This window comes from Nyctereutes procyonoides, unplaced genomic scaffold (genome assembly GCF_905146905.1).
Source record: "Nyctereutes procyonoides isolate TBG_1078 unplaced genomic scaffold, NYPRO_anot_genome, whole genome shotgun sequence".
Lineage (NCBI taxonomy): Eukaryota > Metazoa > Chordata > Mammalia > Carnivora > Canidae > Nyctereutes > Nyctereutes procyonoides.
The window spans coordinates 34,873,114-34,894,904 of record NW_026575132.1 but is presented as its reverse complement, the minus strand read 5'-3'; the positions used below and the strand labels follow the sequence as shown (position 1 = coordinate 34,894,904).

At 41.8% G+C, this 21,791-nt stretch overlaps 1 protein-coding gene across 4 annotated transcripts; it reads right to left on the bottom strand.

The window, feature by feature from the left end:
- Nucleotides 1–1,006: 1,006 nt before the first annotated feature.
- Nucleotides 1,007–17,017, bottom strand: ZNF239 (zinc finger protein 239). Of its 4 annotated transcripts, XM_055345207.1 has the most exons (4): nucleotides 16,952–17,017; nucleotides 16,006–16,046; nucleotides 15,211–15,266; nucleotides 1,007–4,631 (listed from the first exon to the last, which is right to left on the bottom strand). In XM_055345207.1, the coding sequence occupies exon 4, from the start codon at nucleotides 4,366–4,368 to the stop codon at nucleotides 3,148–3,150; it is 1,221 nt and encodes a 406-aa protein (XP_055201182.1). In that variant the 5' UTR covers nucleotides 4,369–4,631; nucleotides 15,211–15,266; nucleotides 16,006–16,046; nucleotides 16,952–17,017; the 3' UTR covers nucleotides 1,007–3,147. The 4 variants fall into 4 exon arrangements, with proteins under 4 accessions (XP_055201182.1, XP_055201181.1, XP_055201183.1 ...); XM_055345206.1 differs by lacking the exon at nucleotides 15,211–15,266; XM_055345208.1 differs by lacking the exons at nucleotides 15,211–15,266; nucleotides 16,006–16,046 and having other exon boundaries at nucleotides 16,952–17,000.
- Nucleotides 17,018–21,791: the final 4,774 nt, after the last annotated feature.

Below are 21,791 nucleotides of genomic sequence, written 5' to 3'. Positions count from 1 at the left end.
CATTTTTTAAAAGCATTTTAATGCTGTCCAGAGAGATGTTTCACAAAAAGCACATTTTCTAGTCATTTTACTTAGCTGACCAAATACTGACATTTTTGTAGCCCTTGCTGATCAGTTGCCACATGCTCCTATGTATTAGCTTTTCCCAGATCTACCTCTTGAATCTACTTGTTCTCACCTGCTCTCAGGTACCAATCCAGTGCCAATTTTGCTCTCACAACTACTTAGAGCATGTTGCTTTGAACTTTGCTTTATCTAGAGTTCAGCCTTGCACCCTATGACCAATTATGATCCTTTCTTATCAATGGATGTACAATGAGGAAGGCATGGGAACTTCCATATTTCCTTCTATCCCCCAATTCTGGCTGTCGGGGTAGAGGGTGGGAAGAAACAAAGATTAGAGGTGCCTAGCTGGCTCAGTTGATAGAACATGCAACTCTTGATTCCAGGGTTGTGAGTTCAAGCCCCACATTGGGTGTACAGATTACTACAAATAAAATCTTAAAAGGATTAAAAAGCTTATAATTTAGAACTATGATTACAAGTACGGATCACATATCCACTAGTAAACAATTCATATACAAAGGAAATAGACCCACTGAGTAGGTATGAATTTTAAGAATTGTAAAGTGTCTCAAGTAATAATCTGTAAACTGTATCTTTTGTTAAATTAGTGATAGAATTATCAGTTGAATACAATTGATGATTACTGAGAATATCCAAAGCTTTTTGTTCAACTAAGTACTTATCAAGTATTAAGGGCAACCCTTGACCTCTGAAAAAAAATTTTTTTCAACAACCTCAAAGGGGATCCCTGGGTGGCGCAGGGGTTTGGCGCCTGCCTTTGGCCCAGGGCGCGATACTGGATACCTGGGATCGAATCCCATGTCGGGCTCCCGGTGCATGGAGCCTGCTTCTCCCTCTGCCTGTGTCTCTGCCTCTCTCTCTCTCTGTGACTATCATAAATAAATAAAAATTAAAAAAAAAAACAACCTCAAAGCTCTTTCTTTCAGTGAAATAGTCCTAAGGACTCTGACCATATTTTAATTGTATTAAGCAAGGTGATGTTTAAAAGAAAACAGTAAAAGCTAAACATAGTTAAAAACATAGATACTAAGGGGCACCTGTGTGGCCCAGTGGTTGAGTGTCTGCCTTTGGTTCAGGTTGTATGTCAGGGTCCTGGGATGGAGTCTCACAAGAGGCTCCCTGTGGGGAGCCTGCTTTACCCTCTGCCTATGTCTCTGCCTCTGTGTGTCTCTCATAATAAATAAAATCTTTTAAAAAATTGATACTGTAAGTTATGTATAAAAGGAAATTTGGAAAAACGGTATTTTAAAATCATCTGAGATCGGAACTTCAGACTTTCCCCCAGCCTCATTACATGCGGGTTCTTGTGATCTTGGCTCCAAATCCGTTAGATTCTATACGTCAGGCAATTAGAAGACATAGGTGCCAAACAAGTGGAATCCAGAATATATACTCAGGTATGATCCATGAGGGCAGGAGGAATTGAGAGGCGTTCATTACTCTAGAAATGGTGAAACAGAATCACATTTGTGATGCTGCCTTAGGGTATCAAAACAACTGAAGGATATTATGGAATGCTAAAGGGTAGATGCTCAATCACCACCCTAACCATATATAGAATGTTTGCCTAAGGCAAATGTCTTAATCTCTCTCCTTCATTCCTTGAGATTAGCTGTTTCAAATTAATGTATACTTTCCCTGTTATCTATGTCCAGGTAACTGCTTCAGGTTACCTTGGTCAGGATATATGTTATCACCCCACATCCCAAGCTAATAAAGCCATCCATATTTTCTCTATCACTTTTGATATACAGAAACTAGTTATTGGTGAAAAACTGGAATACTGAACACTAGGTAGTCTCCTAAGAAATGCTTGAGGAATCACTAACCATTAGTTAGAAAATGAGGGTTGCTATCAGGAGCTCCTCACTGTAAATTCCAACTTAGTTACATATGCAATCACTTTTCTACTTGCTTGAGCTTCTTGTATTAACTTCTAGGGGATGAATGTCTAACTTGGTGAAGTGTCCTAAGCGTCACACTCCCAAGTGAATTGCATGTGACAGTTCATATTTTAAGCCTGATCATCCCAAACATGATCTCCAAATATGGTTTAAAATGTTTTTATATAGCTATTATGTAAATTATATTCAGCCAAGTATAAAAATAATTTTATAAATAAATTCTATATCTACAGTGAAGCCTATAGAGGCTAGGGATGCTGTGAAAACAAATGGTTTTGGGGGTACCTCAAATATTAAAACAAGAGATAAGCCCAAAGAGAAAAATATTAGAAACTTTCTCTCTTGACTTCGTTTTGTATCATACAGAACACGAATGCTGAAGAAAATTAAAGAAATGAGATAGTGAGGAATTATATACATTTAAATATATTTTAACTTCATTTGCTACATTTCAACATGGTGTATGTATCCTATTTGGCTTTAGTTTGGCAGGGGGTCATCTGAAGTGGTGAGATCTGGAAGAACTCCCAATAGACCAGCTACATCCAGGGAAAAAAGAACTACTGATGTTCCTGAACAGCTGCCTTGGGGAGGGAGAGGGTTCAACATCCTATAATATATGGGGTTTACCACATAGGTAGCTCTTTACCTTCTTGTGTGCCACACACTGTTGTATATTTTGCAAACACAACAGATTTCATATCCATAATATCTCTAACCACTCCCTTGACCTAGAGAGGGCTAATCAGGGCTGGAAGGAAATATGAAAAAGACAAGGCACAAAATTTGAAGAGAAACCAGAGAGTTTCAATTTCTCAGAGAATACGAACAAAGGGAAACATGTTCCAATTACATAAATATAAAGTTTTTGTACTTAAAAAGGCTGGGTAGGGCATCTAGTTCTAGTAACATTGGTTGAACTGCAAAGTACAGACATTTCACTGTACCCATATGAGGAACCAGAACAATCAACTTGTTGTATAGTCTAACAAAGAGCTTAAATACTTTAAATGAATGAATGATTTTCAGTGAGGGAACATAAGTGAGTAACTCTTATTATCTCTCTCCTGAGAATATAAAGGGAAGCACAATGTTAAAAATATTTAAGTCAAAAAAATATTTAAGTCCTTATTGTATAAGCATATGACTGAAGACCTTATTTAATGGGATCTTTCCTATGAACCCGCTGGTGGATGTGGAGGTTGGAGCTCTGGCTGAAACCCTTCCCACACTTGCTGCATTCATAAGGCTTCTCTCCAGTATGCACTCTCTGGTGGATGAGGAGTTTTGAGCTCTGGCTAAATCCCTTTCCACACTTGCCACAGTGATAGGGCTTCTCTCCAGTGTGGACTCTGAGATGGATGCGGAGATCAGAGCTCTGGCTGAAGCCCTTCCCACACTCATAGCACTGGAAAGGCTTTTCACCTGTGTGAATGCAGCGGTGAATGTGAAGGTTCGAACTCTGACTGAAGCCCTTCCCACATTCCCCACACTTGTAGGGCCTCTCCCCAGTGTGAACTCGCTGGTGGATGTGCAGGTTGGAGCGCTGACTGAAACTCATACCACACTCCCCACACTCATAGGGCTTCTCACCAGTGTGCACTCGCTGGTGGATATGCAGTTTGGAGCTCTGACTAAAGCCCTTTCCACACTTGTCACATTTATAAGGCTTCTCGCCTGTATGGACTGCGTGATGAATGAGCAGACTTGAACTCCTTGTGAAGCCTTTCCCACACTTGTCACACTTATAGGGTTTCTCATCTGTGTGGGCTGCTCTATGGATCAGAAGACTGGAGCTCCTTGTAAAGCCCTTCCCACACTGCTCACATTTGTAGGGCTTTTCTTCTGTGTGGTGTCTTTGATGAAGTAGTAGTTCTGAGTGCTCACTGAAGTCCTTACCACACTGACTACATCTGTGTAATTTCTCTGCAGTGTGGATTTTCTCACACGGATGGCCATCTGAGCTGTTGTTACTTCTCTTCCCAAGGTTGTAATGGTTACAAGCTTTCTCTGTATGAGCTCCCCGATGACTACGTCCAACCACTTGTGATTTCCAACCACAAATGTCTTTGTAGTTACAGTCAAAGAGATCCAAAGAGTCTTTCACTTGGCCATTCTGGCAATTTGTCTCACCACTGACCAATGGTGCGACCAGGTCTATTACGTCAGACATAAGTTTAATTTGAAGGTTCTCTGAGCAGTGGTCCATGGAAGGACTTTCTCCCCGCAAGACTTTTTTCTCAATGCTTTCTTCAGTTACAAACAGACTTTTGCTTTTCTGAGGATCCTGAAACTCATTTTCACAGAATGTCACTGAGGAGGCCTGCGTGGCCATTTGGCTTGGGACTTTCAAAGGCAAATATTCTTCACTTGCCATGTTTTTGTAATCATCACTTTGAAGAGTTACCACACTGCTCTTATTTCTGGAAATATAGAAGATGTTTCTCCCTGCTTCTGATAAGGGGGAAAATCTAATTCAGGATTCCTATACACTTCTCCTGGAAGAATTCACAATATAATTCCGACTCTGTTATTGTACTGGTCATATCTTCTAAAATTAGCTGGCAGAAAAGCCCCTAGGTAATAGATCCCTAAGTCCTTTGTCTTGAAGATTCTCCATAGAATTTTCATTCAAGTCTCCTAGGGAACAAAGAGAATTCAGTGATAAGAACATACAAAGAGTAGATTTCAAGATTTTAGAACTGTATTGCCTAATGCCTAAAGATTTAATATCTAGGAAAAAGTTGAGTCTTGTCCTTATAGTCATGTCCTTTGGGTTCATATTAGAGAAAGCTCAGCTGTATGAGACAGAAATCTTGTCTTGGCTTTTTTTTTTTTTTTTAATTTATTTATGACAGTCACAGAGAGAGAGAGAGAGGCAGAGACACAGGCAGAGGGAGAAGCAGGCTCCATGCACCGGGAGCCCGATGTGGGATTCGATCCCGGGTCTCCAGGATCGCGCCCTGGGCCAAAGACAGGCGCCAAACCACTGCGCCACCCAGGGATCCCTTGTCTTGGCTTTTAAGCATAGCCAATAAAAGTGTTTTTCCCCTATCCTGCAGAGGCTATGAATCCTATGTCCTTGTCACAAATATTTCATTTCACTTTACTCAATTAAATTTGCATTTAATTGGTAACCCACTTTAATAGGTGCTGAGGATACAAAAAGAAAACAGAAATTCTTTTGCTTAGCAAGCTAGAGCCTATTGGGGGAAAAAACACAAAAAAATCAACAGTGATAACACTAAGTGCAACAACAGATGCATGCACAACCAGTCATGGGAGCACAAAGTAGGGGCATTCAACCCCAACCTGTGGGAAGATTTCTGGGAGTAAATGTAAGGGAGAAAAAAAAGTGAAAATGTAGAGAAAATATATGCTCAGAAAAACTATATGCAACTTCTTGTGGAGGATATAAAACAGGTGACAGTGGTAAAGAATATGCCCTGGAGAGGAAGGCAGGAATCAGAACAAAGGGCTCAGCATATAGAACTAAGGAGTTAGGGCTACAACCCTCAGGCATTTAAAATTTAAGGACTGGGATCCTTGGGTGGCGCAGCGGTTTGGCGCCTGCCTTTGGCCCAGGGCGCGATCCTGGAGACCGGGATCGAATTCCACATCCGGCCCCCGGTGCATGGAGCCTGCTTCTCCTTTTGCCTGTGTCTCTGCCTCTCTCTCTCTCTCTCTCTGTGACTATCATAAATGAATAAAAAATAAAAATAAAATTTAAGGACTTCAGTGGGGAGTAAAATGTCTGACTTTGTGCTTATAAACATCATCAGAAATAAGCAAGACTTCAGGCAGAGAAACAACTGCTGCAGCAAATCAGAAGCAAAATGATAAGGATGGTTATGAAGAGAAAGGGAAAGATTCATTCTATATCATGTGATGACTGACTGAACTTGGAAGGAGGCATCCAGCATGATCCTCAAGTTCCTTGCTTGAGTGATCAGGTATGAGGGTATAAATGGTAAGACAGGCTGGAGTTGTGAAGTAGGAACCAATAAAACAAACTTTGACTTATTTCATTTGTGGTGCTAGTGGAACATTCTTGAACCGTTCAGTAATATGAGTCTGGAACTCTGAGAGAGAACTGTGCTAGGAATGCAAATTTTAGACTTACTAGTCTGTATGTCAGTCAAAACAATTAGAGTGAATATCTTAATATTATACTGAGATGACAAAAAAGAAGTCCACAATAGGGATCCCTGGGTGGTGCAGCAGTTTGGCGCCTGCCTTTGGCCCAGGGCGCGATCCTGGAGACCCGGGATCGAATCCCACGTTGGGCTCCCGGTGCATGGAACCTGCTTCTCCCTCTCCCTGTGTCTCTGCCTCTCTCTCTCTCTCTCTCTCTGTGTGACTATCATAAATAAATAAAAATAAAAAAAAAGTCCACAATAATCTTGGAAAAATAGCAATCAGCATAAAATGTTGAGGAACTAGATGATAAAGAGCAGATGGATGAGAAATGATGGAGAAACTAGGAAAAAAACCCAAATGCATAGCTCAAATCATGTACAGAAAGCTTCTAAAAGACTAGGAGATCTTCTCAACAAATCCTAGAAATTCAAATTCCAAACTCAGAACCAACAATTATAAAAAGAGGTTGATCCTGGGAACAGGTTTATTAATTCACATTAGGCCTTTCTTTCTCTTTCCCTCCCTTCCTTTCCTTTCTTTCTTTCCCACTCATTCATTCATTCCAGTAATCTCTACACTCAATGTGGGGCTTGAACTCATGACCCCAAGATCAAGAGTTGCATGCTCTTCCAACTGAGCTAGCCTAGCTAGGCACTCCTCAAGTTAGGCATTTCCAATGGCTGGACTTTTACTGGGCGATTATCAGTGATATAATTTCACTTTACACTTTTGTGTTTAAGATTTTTATATCTTGCTTGCATTAAAAAAATGGATAACCATGTTCAATTTTTATCAATTAAAAATGAAAACCTAGCACCAAGCTTAAAACTGGAAGCACATTCCCTATTCATTTTTTGCCCCTCTGCAAACCACTTTCTACACTGAGTCCCACAGACACTATGTAAATTGGATCATACCACCCTGTTGTACACTGGCTTCCCACTGAACTTAGCATGTATCCACACTTTTTACCAGTGCCTTCAAAGCCACAAATGAGCCAGGCCCGGCCCACCACGTCTTCCCTCTCTATTCTTCCCAGATGCTCCTTGTATTATTGCCATGCTGCTTCCAGGTATCAGATCTTCCCTTGTACTATTCTCTCTGCTTGGAATATTCTTATCCTAATCAGTCACCTGTTACATGTTTATTAAGCCTTTAGATCTTTCTTAGTTGAAAGATGTCAGAGGCTTTCCCTGAAACTTTCAGCAGTACATATATTATCACTCTTGACCCATCCCATGCCTTTATTCTCTCAGGGCACACTATTCTATCCTTCCCAGGATGTAGCAATTTATTAAAATATGTTGTGTTTATTTAATACCTCTTTGACAAGACTGTTAAGAAATATATATATTTTAAAAGATTTTATTTATTCATGAGAGACAGAGAGAGAGAGAGAGAGAGAGAGAGGGGCAGAGACACAGGCAGAGTGTGAAGCAGGCTCCATGCTGGGAGCCCGACATGGAACTCGATCCCAGGTATCCAGGTTCACGCCCCGGGCTGAAGGTGGTGCTAAACCGCTGAGCCACCTGGGCTACCCGAAAGATTTCTTCTTTGCTAAACTCCATAGTAGTCAATTTTATTTGTTTATTTATTTATTTTTTAAAAAAATTTTATTTATTTATTCATTGAGACACACACACACACACACACACACACAGAGAGAGAGAGAGAGGGGGGGGGGGGCAGAGACAGGCAGAGGGAGAAGCAGGCTCCATGCAGGGAGCCCAACGTGGGACTTCATCCAGGGTCTCCAGGATCACGCCCTGGGCTGCAGGCGGCGCTAAACCACTGCGCCACCGGGGCTGCCCCATAGTAGTCAATTTTAAAATCTTGACCATGTATACCCAGCACAAGAAATATTAAATACATTGCTTTACCTCCGGGAAATTGACTGGAAACAAGGAAAATAAATCAGACCTGCAGACCTAATGGTAAATATAAAAGCACACACAAAAAACATCCAATCCAGTCTGATGAGACTGTGAGATATAAATTGAAAGTTCTGAGAAGGGAGTCAAGTGCAAGGAGTGGTCAAAGGTTTCACACTAGACTTTGAATAAAATCTTAAAGGACAAAATTAATCAGGAACCAGAGCATGATACTCATCAAAGGTTCCAGAGAATGCCAGGAAGGGAGTTTTGAGGCTCTAAACCAGCAATTAAAGGTAATTCCAGGTTTTCCTGCAAAAAGTGACATGATAAATATGTTAGGGGAGACAGGTCTACTTGTCACATCTAATTTGAGCCTGAAGAATGATGTCAACAATTTGGCTTATTGTTACCATTGTTAGCATTCAGTGGACTCATTTTAGAGCTATCTGTGGGACCTGAGTGTTATTTACAAGAACTGAAAGTCAATGGGATATCTGGGTGACTCAGCAATTGAGCATCTGCCTTTGGCTCAGGGTGTCATCCTGTGGTCCTGGGATTGAGTCCTGCAGCAGGCTCCCTGCAGGGAACCTGCTTTTCCCTCAGCCTATGTCTCTGCCTCTCTCTTGTGTCTCTCATGAATAAATAAATAAAATCTTTAAAAAAAAAACAACAACTGAAAGTCAAAAAAAAAATTGGTGAGAGAGTTACAGATGCTGGGGATGGTGAGGGATAAACTTAATAATGGCTTATTTCTAATCTAGGCAGCGGGAAGAATGTGGATACTGACAAAAGTGGGAATACAAGAACTTAAATAATTTAGGAAATCCTCAATATACTGAATGTGAAGTGACACTGGATATTCAATATTCAAGGAAAGTCATAAGAACAGAGTCTCATATGAGGATAGGAAATAAAGACACTACAGTTATTACAGTAGAAAGGACAGCTGAGGCCATTTATGTGTGCTAGCTCTTTGAGGGAGGCAGACGAGTGTACAGATACAGTGTGCATCCTCAACAGGGGCACCTTGACACCAAGGGATGAAAACAAAACAAAACAAAACAACACACACAAAAAAAGGTTGAGAAACACTGATAGATGGTGATCTGAAGGCAAAGAGCCTTTTAAGATTTCTAAAGTTAGAGGAAAGACAGAGAAGCCAGTGAACATACAGAGAAAAGAAATAGGAGGAAGGCCAGAGGAAATAGGAAAACTATGACTTCATATATGTCAGGAAATTTGAAGATTAAGATGAACACTATCGAAGGCATCAGAAGAATTGGTAACAGTAAATTTGAAAGAAAAATTTAAAAAGGAAAAGCTCTGAAAGGAACAAAAGTTTAATTTGCGACCTCCAGGTGAGCAATTCTGGTACACAAAAAGAGCACAGGCATTTGGTTTACAGAAAGAAAATGGAAACACAGGGCTCTTACTACTTATAGGGACCAATTTACTCTGTGGTGTTTTCCTTACTCCCCAGGTTTAGTTGAAAGTAATAGTTTGAGAGCTACAGTTATAAGGGAAGAGAATCGGGGATCCCTGGGTGGCTCAGTGGTTTGGCGCCTGCCTTTGGCCAATGCATGATCCTGGGGTCCCAGGATGGAGTCCTACATTGGGGGACTCCTTGCATGGAGCCTGCTTCTCCCTCTGTCTGTGTCTCTGCCTCTCTTTCTCTCTGTGTCTCTCATGAATAAATAAAACCTTAAAAAGAAAAAAAAAAAAAAAAGGAGGAGAATCATGTGGATAGAGGCAGGAAAAAGCCCCAAAAGCCACCATGACAGGCTACTTTGTTTCAGTGGTTTTTGTACAATGTCTGTTTTTACTACAAAATGGCAATTTCACAGGTTTTAACCTAGTAGGTATATATGTATCTTACATGTAATTAAAAATTCTTTATCATTAATCACTTATAAATCATTAATGTGGTAGCCCCACTCTTCCTCAGACAAGCCCCCAGAGACTGTTATCCTAAAAACTTCAAGACTCAAAAAAAAAAAAAAAAAAAAGACTCAAGAGAACAATTTGCTGAATGCTCTAACCTCACATTTCTTAATGTCCTTAGAGTAGTGCTAATGATCTCCGTCTCATTTCTTCACACTCAAAAACCATAACCAGGGTTATTTCACTATGTGGACCACTCTGCTTTTGAAATATTAATCTCTTAATATCTTAATCCTTAAAAACATTTTTTAAAAAGATTTTATTTATTTATTCATGAGAGAGAGAGAGAGAGAGAGAGAGGCAGAGGGAGAAGCAGGCTCCATTGCAGGGAGCCCCATGTGGGACTCAATCCCAGGACTCCAGGATCATGCCCTAAGCCAAAGGAAGACCTTAACCGCTGAGCCACCCAGGCGTCCCTCCTTAAAAACATCTTCATGATGTTTTTGCTCATCTTCCTCTATCACACGTGCTTTATCAATATCACCACACTCAACTCTTCCTCTTTTTTTCCTCCCAGCCAAAATATACTTCTGATCGCAAGTCTTTCCCAAGTCCCATTAATCATATGTTCTTTCTTGTTCTAAACTAAGCAGTTGAACATTCATGGAAAAAAAAAATAGCACACATACACAAACTATAAAATACTCTCCTTAGGTATTCCAAAGTATTTACCTCCAGCCCTGTTTCCCCTCACCTCTAAGCTCCAAATCTATCATCTGCACTTGGATGTCTAGGAGGCACTTAATATTTAATAGACCCCAACAGAACTCTTGCTCCCAACCATCTCCATCAATATCTGCTCTTCTCTAGGGATCCCCTTTTTAGTAAATGGTCACACAATCCACTCAATTGCTGAAGCCGAAGTCCAGAAGTCATTTTGATTCTCTCTTTTCTTCCTCACATTTTATCCATCACCAAAGTCCTACCTATAAAATGTATCAGAATCTATCCACGTCTCCCCACTTTGCCCAGTTATGGTTACAAGCTCCAGCTATCATGAAGTCCTAACTGTACCAACCTCCCAATTTGTCTATCTGCTTCCACACTTGCTCCCCAACACAATGAATTTTCTATATAGTAGCCAGGGTGATCTTTTAAAACATACAGCACTCAGGTATGAAACCCTCCAAAGGCTTTGCAATGGACATCAAGTAAGATCCAGACTCTTCATCTTGGTCTGCAAGGCTTTACAGACTGGGATCCTGTCACTTCTCCAAAGTCAGCCCGAATCACTTCTCCCTAGGTGTCACACTCAGCCCTAGTGACCTTGTAGGTCCTTGACAACACCAAAGTTAACCCAACTTAGGGCCTTTGCATTGGCTGTCCCCTCTGCCCAGAATGTTTTTTTTCCTACATCTTCACATGCCTGGTTCCTTACTTACTATTCAGGGCGAGCCAAACTGCCACTCCTCAGAGAAGCATTTCCTTGATTGCTTAATCCACAGTGGCACCCAGAAACTGTCACTTCTTGTTCTAATTTCTTTGTACTACTTATGTCTTATCCCATTTTCTTATTTACTCATTTGCTTTCTTATTTAATAAATTCTCCCCACTAAAATATTTATTCCTTAAGAACAGAGAGACAGTTGATCCTTGCATCCCCAAGGTCTCAAGGAATGCCTGGCATCTAATAGGAGTCCAGAAGTTAATTTAGTTAACTTCACAGTGACTCTGGTTCCTTCCAGGGTTCTGCTGATGGGGCCAACACTTCTCAAACTACCCCTGGTGAAGGACTAGTTTATTTTAAAATGTTTCTAATATGACTTTTGTCATAGATATTTTTGTCATAGGTATTTTTGAAAAATACAATAAAAAAAGAGTTACTAGAAAATAAAAAAACCTAGATGTATAAAATACTAACACCATTTTTAAAATATATTTTTAAACACTCTTAGTTTCTTTCCTTATGTCTTTGCAGACTGGTAACAAGCAGTCTGTGGGCTGGCAAGAGGCCACGGGCAACACCCTGAAAAGCAGAATGACAGAATACACACAAAATGACTGAGAACCAAGTGAAGCCAAAGACGCAGTTCAACTCTGGGCCAGGGAAATGCCTCATAACCTTCAGAACTCTGACCCCTCAGGCCTGAGGCTGAAGGGGCACTACCTACTAGCTCCTCAGGGAACTGAAGACCACTAGGCTGCTTACAGGAGTGACACGACTACCCTACTTATTACCCATGGAGAAGGTGATAATGAGGGAAGGTGGCAGTTCCCTTTTCAAGGCCATGGGTCTCCACTGTGTCTGAGGTGAAAGAGATGAGACTGGGCTCAAGAAGCCTGCAAATCCAGAGGTACCTGGGTGGCTTAGTCAGTTAAGTGTTTAACCCTACCTTGATTTCAGCTTGGGTCCTGGGATTGAGCCTCGTGTTGGGCTCCACACTCAGTGGGGAGTTTGCTTGAGGATCTCCCTTCCTTCCCCCTACACGCGCTCTTCCCAAATAAATAAATCTTAAAGAAGTCTGCAAGTCCCTGTGCAAGAGTGGGACAGAGAAGGGGTAGAAGTGGAGCTTGCACCTCAGGGAGTCCTATATACACCCATTAGGACAACAGGGCCTAAAGTACATCAAGCAGTAGTATTAGCCACTCATGAACAGAACAAGGTTTCTTTCCGTCCAAGGCTAACCCCTCCCAATGCATTCTAGATCCAATCCTTTTCTTCCTTCTGAAATTCAAGTCCATCAATTATCTTTTTTCCCTTTCATTTTTTTTAACTTTTATTTATTTATGATAGTCACAGAGAGAGAGAGAGAGAGAGAGAGAGAGAGGGAGAGAGAGAGGCAGAGACACAGGCAAAGGGAGAAGCAGGCTCCATGCACTGGGAGCCGGTGTGGGATTCAATCCCGGGTCTCCAGGATTGCGCCCTGGGTCAAAGGCAGGCGCCAAACCGCTGCGCCACCCAGGGATCCCTTTCCCTTTCATTTCTTATCCATCTTTTACTCAGTCATCTGGATGGTCTAAGACTCCTACCCTATCTCAATAATATTCAAACCACTTTAGATCTTGTCAACTCATCTCCCAAATCTCCCTCCAAATTGTTACCTCTTATAAATAAAAAAAAAAATTATTTAAAAAAAAAAAAGGGATCCCTGGGTGGCGCAGCAGTTTAGCGCCTGCCTTTGGCCCAGGGCGCGATCCTGGAGACCCAGGGTCGAATCCCACATCGGGCTCCCGGTGCATGGAGCCTGCTTCTCCCTCTGCCTATGTCTCTGCCCCTCTCTCTCTCTCTGTGACTATCATAAATAAAAAAAAAATTATTTTTTAAAAAAAACAAAAAAAACAAATTGTTACCTCTTCTTTACTGTCACTGCCCCTGTCCTCAGTAAGGCCCTCGTTTCTTACCTCGATCACAATAACTCCTTATCAAGTCTTTAAAATACAAGTTTTGTCACCCTTCAATCCACAGACTGAAAGACAAAGTTACTAATTTTTTAAGATCTCATAAACAAGAGTGGTGAGGGCAATTCCATGCCAAGAATGGAAAGGGCATAGATATATATTACACATATTTATTTATTTATATAATATGTACTAACATATATTATATTATACATATATATTTATTTTTTTAAAGGATATATTGATGGACTACTAACTGCAGTAGATTGAAGATTCCAGAAGAACAAATGGTAGGACAGTGGGCCAAATGAAAGGAATCAGTGTGACAAAGGAAAAGGGAAAGAAAATAGTGGTTCTGCTAAAGACAAAGTTGGGAATGAAGGAATTTGAGTAATGAAGTTTCCCCCACATCCAAGGTGGACTCAATATCTTGAAAGCTAACCAAAGGGGTCCGGTCATGGGACTAGTAGTTTTCTGTTCCCACCCAACAAATGTCAAGCTCCTTAAAACTACTTACTTCATGTGGCTTTCCACTTCCTTCCCAGAGCTCATCCTTGCTGAATCCAACAATTTACTTAGAGGCAGGAAATAGTAATGCAAGTCAGGAGGTGGACAAGAGCTATTGTCAAACTGGATTACCCTCAGTCAACCAAATGTCATGTTGTAGTCTAGAATAGCCCTTTACATGCTGCTTCTGCCTTGACTTATATTTCTCCCATCCATCTTACAACTCCTTTCGTTTTAGGACAATCAACAACTGCCTTTCTGAAGCATGAGGATAAGTTAAATGCCTCCTCCTCCAATTTCTCATAGTATTTTCACATAGCTCTATCAAAGCTATAAAATCTGTCTTCCATATTGGCTACAGGATTCTAAAGGATAATAGGGGCCATGTTCAGCTAATTTTTAAATCCCCAGCAATGAGCACAACTGACTAGGAATCTAAATGATATTTATAAATTCACATTCAATTTAAATGAATAATGAAAAGATACAACTAAAACTGAACTTTGAGATCATCAAAGAAAACACTCTTAATTTTACAAATGAGAAAGCCAAGGCTCATGACACTGAAGTGACTTACTCAAGGTCACAGAGGGAGGGGTTAAATTGGGACTCCTGACTTTCAGCAGACTCAAGGACAGTCTGGTACATAAGACAACACTCAGTAGGTATCCAAGGAAGGAAATCCTTTCTTTAAATTCAAGTTATTAACATATATAAAAATCTTAAAATTTCACTATATTAGCAATCCCTAACATTGTGATAAATAGTCTTCATCAGGGACCAGGTAGAGGAAAAGGAAAATACAGAAAGCACGGGGGCTTATTCACATTAATTTCCCTTCATGTCCTCAGTTCCTTTTCAAGCCACAGAGATGGCATGCTTTCAGGACCTTGAGGGAGCTCACTGCCTTCTAAACGGATTTTTATAAGAGCTCATGGTCTCTTCCTATGCACATAGGAACTGTAATTGCCAACCAAAAAGACGGTCTTGCGGTGATAGTATTAAGAGCTAATTATTTCTTCCTTAAAATCCAGCCTGATATTTGATTCAAGTAACTTCTGGTGTAATTGACCTATTTAGTTATGGAGAGGGAATAGCATGGAGTTAGAAGACATGCGGTTTCCTTCCGATTCTACTACTCTGCAACAAAGAACACAGTGCTTCCCGTTAGCTCTCTCAGAATTAGAGCTCTCCTCTGCAAAACGCCAGCACCAAAGCTGATCCTTCCCATTTCAAACATTCTATGACTATAAGTGACCATCTTGAGGCATGGTTTTATAGAGATAAGTAAGAAATCAGATACTTAAAAAGTGCTACTTGGTAATTTAACAATTTATTGTACCAATTAAACATACAGATATGTTGGTAAAGGGACAAAACAACCAGAGCACAAAAGATGAATAACCCATCTTACCTACCTTAATGATGCTTATATCAGTATGTGGAGAAATATCTCACAATAAATCCAACAAATCTTTGGATGTACAAAGGCCAATGGGATTTAAGAAAAAAAGTGAAATTCTCCTGTTAGTAGGTTGAATGGAGAGAGTGTCTAGGACTCTTAATTCTTAAAAAACACCACATATAGCTAATGAACAGCCTGGCTAAAAAGCTATTCTGGGAATGATTTGATAACTACTATGCCAGCATCTAACAAATTTTTAAATGTCTAATAAATGGTTATTGTTAATATGTAGAATCTGCTCATGGAGAGAAGCACCAAAATTTATACTTCTATTTGTTTTCCTGAGACCACTTAACACTGGCTGGAGCATGTGATAATTCTGAATAACTTTCAATGTGTGTGAAATGTCTTGGCAGGAAAAGGGAGACTTTGAGAGAGGACCAAGCAAAGATGCTGTGTGAAGTCTTTCAAAGAATAGTTGTGTGCTCTGGGGAATGGGCCAAGTTCATGGAGGGAGGGTGGTTCAATGAAAAATGGTGTGGAATTTAAACCAAGCAGCCACCTGTGCAGACTCTGGAGACATCATCTGATAGCTACATGTTCTCAGTATATTAATGTTCTTACACCCATATTTACAAAATGTATGTCTCACATACATGGCAATAACAAGAACGTAAAGAACAAAGACAGGACCTGACAACAGAGAGGCACTCGCTTAATGCTGACGTTCTTCCTTTGTTCAAGCAAAGGAAGGTCATGTTCATTCTCAGAGACAGGGCATTTTCCGAGAGAAGAAACCACAACTCACCTGGAACCTGGTCATCTCCTCCTCTCAGGAGGGACAGAGTCCTGGAAAGGCAGTTAAGGAAAGAGAAATGCCGTGAAAATCAAGTTCACCTTGCAGGACACACGCTAGTCGGTCCAGCAACTGTAGGAAAAAAGTTACTCTGCTCTTGCTGATAACCCGTTCCGGTCGGGCCCTCACACCCTCTCGGCGATGCCTCCGAGCCTCCCGAGCCTCCCCAGGCGGCACCTCCCTCCCCGGTCTCCGCAGGGCTTTGGATTACACAGGCCAAGCCTCTCCGCCAAACCCACGAGGGTGAATAAATTCCTCCACCCCCCGCAACACTGGCTGAGATGTGTCCATTTCTTCAGGGTTTCTGATTTCTGCCCTAAAGTTCGAGAAAGAGGAGGAGGAGCTTTTGGCTTAGATGCGGTGCCTCAGAAGGGATTCTGACTCCCTGAGGGGCTTTCCCCGACCTGCCACATGTCTGGGATGTGAGGACAGTGCTACGGGGGCAGAAACCTCGGTCCCTCAAAGGGGCCCTTCGTGGTCGTCTGACGTCCACCGAAAACCTTGTAATAAGGCCAGTCGCCACACAGAAATGGCCGGTGCGGCCAGCTACGAAGCCTCCAGGCCGGCCAAAGCCAGAGCTCAGGCGAGCGAAAGATGGGCCCCTCCGTGCCGTGCCGTGCCGTGCCGTGCCGCGCCGCAGCCGCTTCTGCGCTGGAGGCCGCTCAGTCCGCTCAGACTCAGTGATCAAAGTCAGGTCCCGCGGACCCAGCGGCTGTCGCGACGCCAGAGCGCACGTGCGGCCCCTGGCCGCACCTCCTCCGGGTCCGCGCCCTCCCACAGCTGCCCGGCCAGGGCTCCGGGTTTCAGCGGCCCTGCGCCTCCCCCGAGGCACGCGCACATCCCAGCCACCAGACGCCTCTCTGCCGGGGCGCTGGCTGTCCAGTCCCGAGCGTCTCACCTCCCACGTGGAATCCGACACCTGGAACAGCAGGACTCCAGACACTGACCCGCGCCCTCGCCTAATGGCTCTGAACTACAAGTCCCAGAAAGCCGCGGGATGGCCACGCCCGCTTCCGGCGCACGCTTCCAGCGCGGGTCCGGAATACACCGACCGCGAAGCCGAGGGCGCGCTCTCGGCCCTGGGTTCTGCGGGTTTGTTGGCTGTTCTTTGAGGTTAGAGTCTAATTTGTTCAAGATACTTATTTATTCAAAAAATTTTTTAGTTACAGACGCGTAAGGATTATTTAGGAACACCCATTAAAGGATGTTTTATTTTGGCAAAGTGTTACTGGCGTGAAAAGAACGCAAGTATCACCTGTAATTTTTGTCTTTGTTTTTAAAAATATTCTGAAACGAGTATATGCTACTCAGCAGCAGCGTCTCGGTTCTAGAGTTCATTCATTTGGCAAACATGAGGGCCTACCATGTTCCAGGAATTTAAAAATCACTGTGGATGTCAAACTTCAGTGGGACAAAAAAGCAATTAATTATAAATGGCATGGAATTTATTATAAAGTGATATGTGTAAGGGGAAAAATAGAGCTGAGTTGCAGGATTAAGGGGTACTGGTGTGTGGGTGTGTGGGTCAGGATGTGCTTTGCAATCCTATTGTTACTGTGTATGGTTGGTTATTGGAGCAAAGATACCAGATGAGGTAATCAGTCCTGCAACATTCAGAACTCTTTGCTATGTGCATATGCATATACATATACTTTTTAAACAACATGGGGTCGTGCCACATATATGGGCCTATAGTTTGCTTTTAAAAATTCTATAGTATGGGCAGCCGGGTGGCTCAGCGGTTTGGCGCCGCCTTCAGCCCAGGGCCTGATCCTGGCGGTCCCGCGTTGGGCTCCGTGCGGGGAGCCTGCAACTCCTGCTTGTGTCTCTGCCCCCCGCCCCGCCCCGCCTCTGTCTCTCATGAATAAATAAAATCTTTAAAAAAATAAAAAATAAAAGTTCTATATTATTTACTGTGTATCATAAATTTACCAGGGACACAAACCCTGCCTCTTGAGATGCTTTTAATTGTTATAGCCTTCAAGGGGAGGGCGCCAAAATTCTTCCATGCAGCACCACTCCAGTTCTCCCCAGTACCTTCCCTTCAGGTTTATTCTGGGAGTCAAATGTTGCCTGGACTTCTCTGTATCTTCCCCCTTCATTTGTTTATTAGCTTCCAATTGTTGCTGTAATATATTACCACAAACCTAGGGACATAACAACAAACACAAATTTATTTATTTTTATTTTTTTATTATTAATAATTTTAATTGATTTTTATTTTTTTAAAAGGGCAAATTTACATTTATTTTTTTGAATAATAAATTTATTTTTTATTGGTGTTCAATTTGCCAACATACAGAAAGAATAACACCCAGTGCTCATCCCATCAAGTGTCCCCCTCAGTGCCCGTCACCCACTCACCCCCACCCCTCGCCCTCCTCCCCTTCCACCACCCCTAGTTCGTTTCCCAGAGTTAGGAGTCTATGTTCTGTCTCCCTTTCTGATATTTCCCACACATTTCTTCTCCCTTCCCTTCTATTCCCTTTCACTATTATTTATATTCCCCAAATGAATGAGAACATATAATGTTTGTCCTTCTCTGATTGACTTACTTCACTCAGCATAATACCCTCCAGTTCTATCCACGTTGAAGCAAATGGTGGGTATTTGTCATTTCTAATGGCTGAGTAATATTCCATTGTATACATAAACCACATCTTCTTTATCCATTCATCTTTCGATGGACACCGAGGCTCCTTCCACAGTTTGGCTATTGCGGACACTGCTGCTAGAAACATCGGGGTGCAGGTGTCCCGGCGTTTCATTGCATCTGAATCTCTGGGGTAAATCCCCAACAGTGCAATTGCTGGGTCATAGGGCATGTCTATTTTTAACTCTTTGAGGAACCTCCACACAGTTTTCCAGAGTGGCTGCACCAGTTCACATTCCCACCAACAGTGTAAGAGTGTTCCCTTTTCTCCGCATCCTCTCCAACATTTGTTGTTTCCTGCCTTGTTAATTTTCCCCATTCTCACTGGTGTGAGGTGGTATCTCATTGTGGTTTTGATTTGTATTTCCCTGATGGCAAGTGATGTGGAGCATTTTCTCATGTGCATGTTGGCCATGTCTATGTCTTCCTCTGTGAGATTTCTCTTCATGTCTTTTGCCCATTTCATGATTGGACTGTTTGTTTCTTTGCTGTTGAGTTTAATAAGTTCTTTATAGATTTGGAAACTAGCCCTTTATCTGATATGTTATTTGCAAATATCTTCTCCCATTCTGTAGGTTGTCTTTTAGTTTTGTTGACTGTATCCTTTGCTGTGCAAAAGCTTCTTATCTTGATGAAGTCCCAATAGTTCATTTTGGCTTTTGTTTCTTTTGTTTTCGTGGATGTATCTTGCAAGAAGTTACTGTGGCCAAGTTCAAAAAGGGTGTTGCCTGTGTTCTCCTCTAGGATTTTGATGGAGTCTTGTCTCACATTTAAATCTTTCATCCATTTTGAGTTTATCTTTGTGTATGGTGCAAGAGAGTGGTCTAGTTTCATTCTTCTGCATGTGGATGTCCAATTTTCCCAGCACCATTTATTGAAGAGACTGTCTTTCTTCCAGTGGATAGTCTTTCCTCCTTTATGGAATATTAGTTGACCATAAAGTTGAAGGTCCACTTCTGGGTTCTCTATTCTGTTCTATTGATCTATGTGTCTGCTTTTGTGCCAGTACCACACTGTCTTGATGACCACAGCTTTGTAGTACAACCTGAAATCTGGCATTATGATGCCCCCAGCTATGGTTTTCTTTTTTTTTTTAATTTTTATTCATTTATGATAGTCACACACAGAGAGAGAGAGAGACAGGCAGAGACATAGGCAGATGGAGAAGCAGGCTCCATGCACCGGGAGCCGGACGTGGGATTCGATCCTGGGTCTCCAGGATCGCGCCCCGGGCCAAAGGCAGGCGCCAAACCGCTGTGCCACCCAGGGATCCCGGTTTTCTTTTTTAAAATTCCCCTGGCTATTCGGGGTCTTTTCTGATTCCACACAAATCTTAAAATAATTTGTTCTAACTCTCTGAAGCAAGTCCATGGTATTTTGATAGGGATTGCATTAAACGATAGGGATTGCATTAAACGCAAACACAAATTTATTTTCCTGTTTCTGGGGGTCAGAAGTCTGAAGTCAGTTTCATTGGGCTCCATCAAGGTATCAGCACAGCTGGTTCCTTCTGGAGGCTTAGAGGAGGATCTGTTTCCTTGTCTTTTTCTTTTTTTTTTTTTAAAGATTTTATTTATTTATTCACGAGAGACACAGAGGCAGAGACATAAGCAGAGGGATAAGCAGGCTCCCAGCAGGGAGCCCAATGCTGGACTCATTCCAGGACCCCGGGATCACCCAGGTGCCCATTTCCTTGTCTTTTTCAAAGTACATTTGACAGCCTCTATTCCTTGGCTTATGGCCTCTACTTCCATCTTCAAAGTGCTTGACTCCATCCAACCTCTGCTTCTGTCATCACATTACCTTCTCTTGCACTGACTCTTCTTGTGTTCTTCTTCTAAGGACTCATATAAGGCCTTACATCAGACCTACCTGAATAATCCAGGATAATTTCCCTATTTCGCGATCTTTAATTTAGTCACATTTACAAAATCCATTTTGCTGTATCAGGTAACATTTGGTTTCTTGGGATTAGGACAGTGACACATTTGGGTGACCTACCATGTTTGGACAATCTCCTCCTCTGAGTTACTTTCTTACCTTTTGTCTGTGGAACACAAATTATCTTCCTAGGAGATACCAGATTGGAAAGTAGAGCCTACAGATTCCAGTAGAGAAAGGTAGGCAAATGTACTTTTCTCATAGAAAGCAAAGTCATCAGCTGTGAGTGAAATGGGAGGAGTTGTCAGAGGCTTGGAGAGGAGAAGCTGTGAAGTTGTCATTTAAGAAAATGGTTGGACTAAGCAAATGTAGTAGGATACCTGGGCAGCATTAAGGGCCCCTTGACCTTAGTGGTCATAAATTGAAAATGAGACTAATCATCATGGCTATAAGTTTCTTCTCAGTCTACATCTACTGCAGAAGTGCAAGCACAGAACAGGCAGGGAATTGGATTCAACCAGGTTTGGTGTTTTATCAGGAGAGTATAACTAGTGAGACACACACAAAAGAGTTGTCCATATATACAAAAGACTGGTAACCATAGTGATGAGCTGTGGCCTCTAAATTAGTTGAGAGGTAAATGAGAACATCAGAGAGTGAGAGTCAGGGCAAGGGTGACAGAATCAATGGATCAGGGAATATTTAGGAGAGCAGTTAGGTTCTACAATACTGGTTCTATGTCTTTTTTTTTTTTAAACTTTTTTTAAATTTTTATTTATTTATGATAGTCACAGAGAGAGAGAGAGAGAGAGGCAGAGACAGAAGCAGGCTCCATGCACCGGGAGCCCGACGTGGGACTCGATTCCGGGTCTCCAGGATCGCGCCCTGGGCCAAAGGCAGGCGCTAAACTGCTGCGCCACCCAGGGATCCCTGGTTCTATGTCTTTTAACAAATTAAGCAAGTAATTAACATATATATATATATATATATATATATATATATATATATATATACCAAATACCATACCTTTATCTTATGTAACTTTTCTATATACTTTACTGAGAGGGTAGGTTTGTGTGACCCCATTTTACAGCTTTTACATTTTAAAAGTTTCAAAAAGCATATTCAGTGTCTCATAATAAGGGTGGAAAATGGATTCAAATCTAGAGGTTTTTTTTTTTTTAATATTCCAAAGCACGAGTTC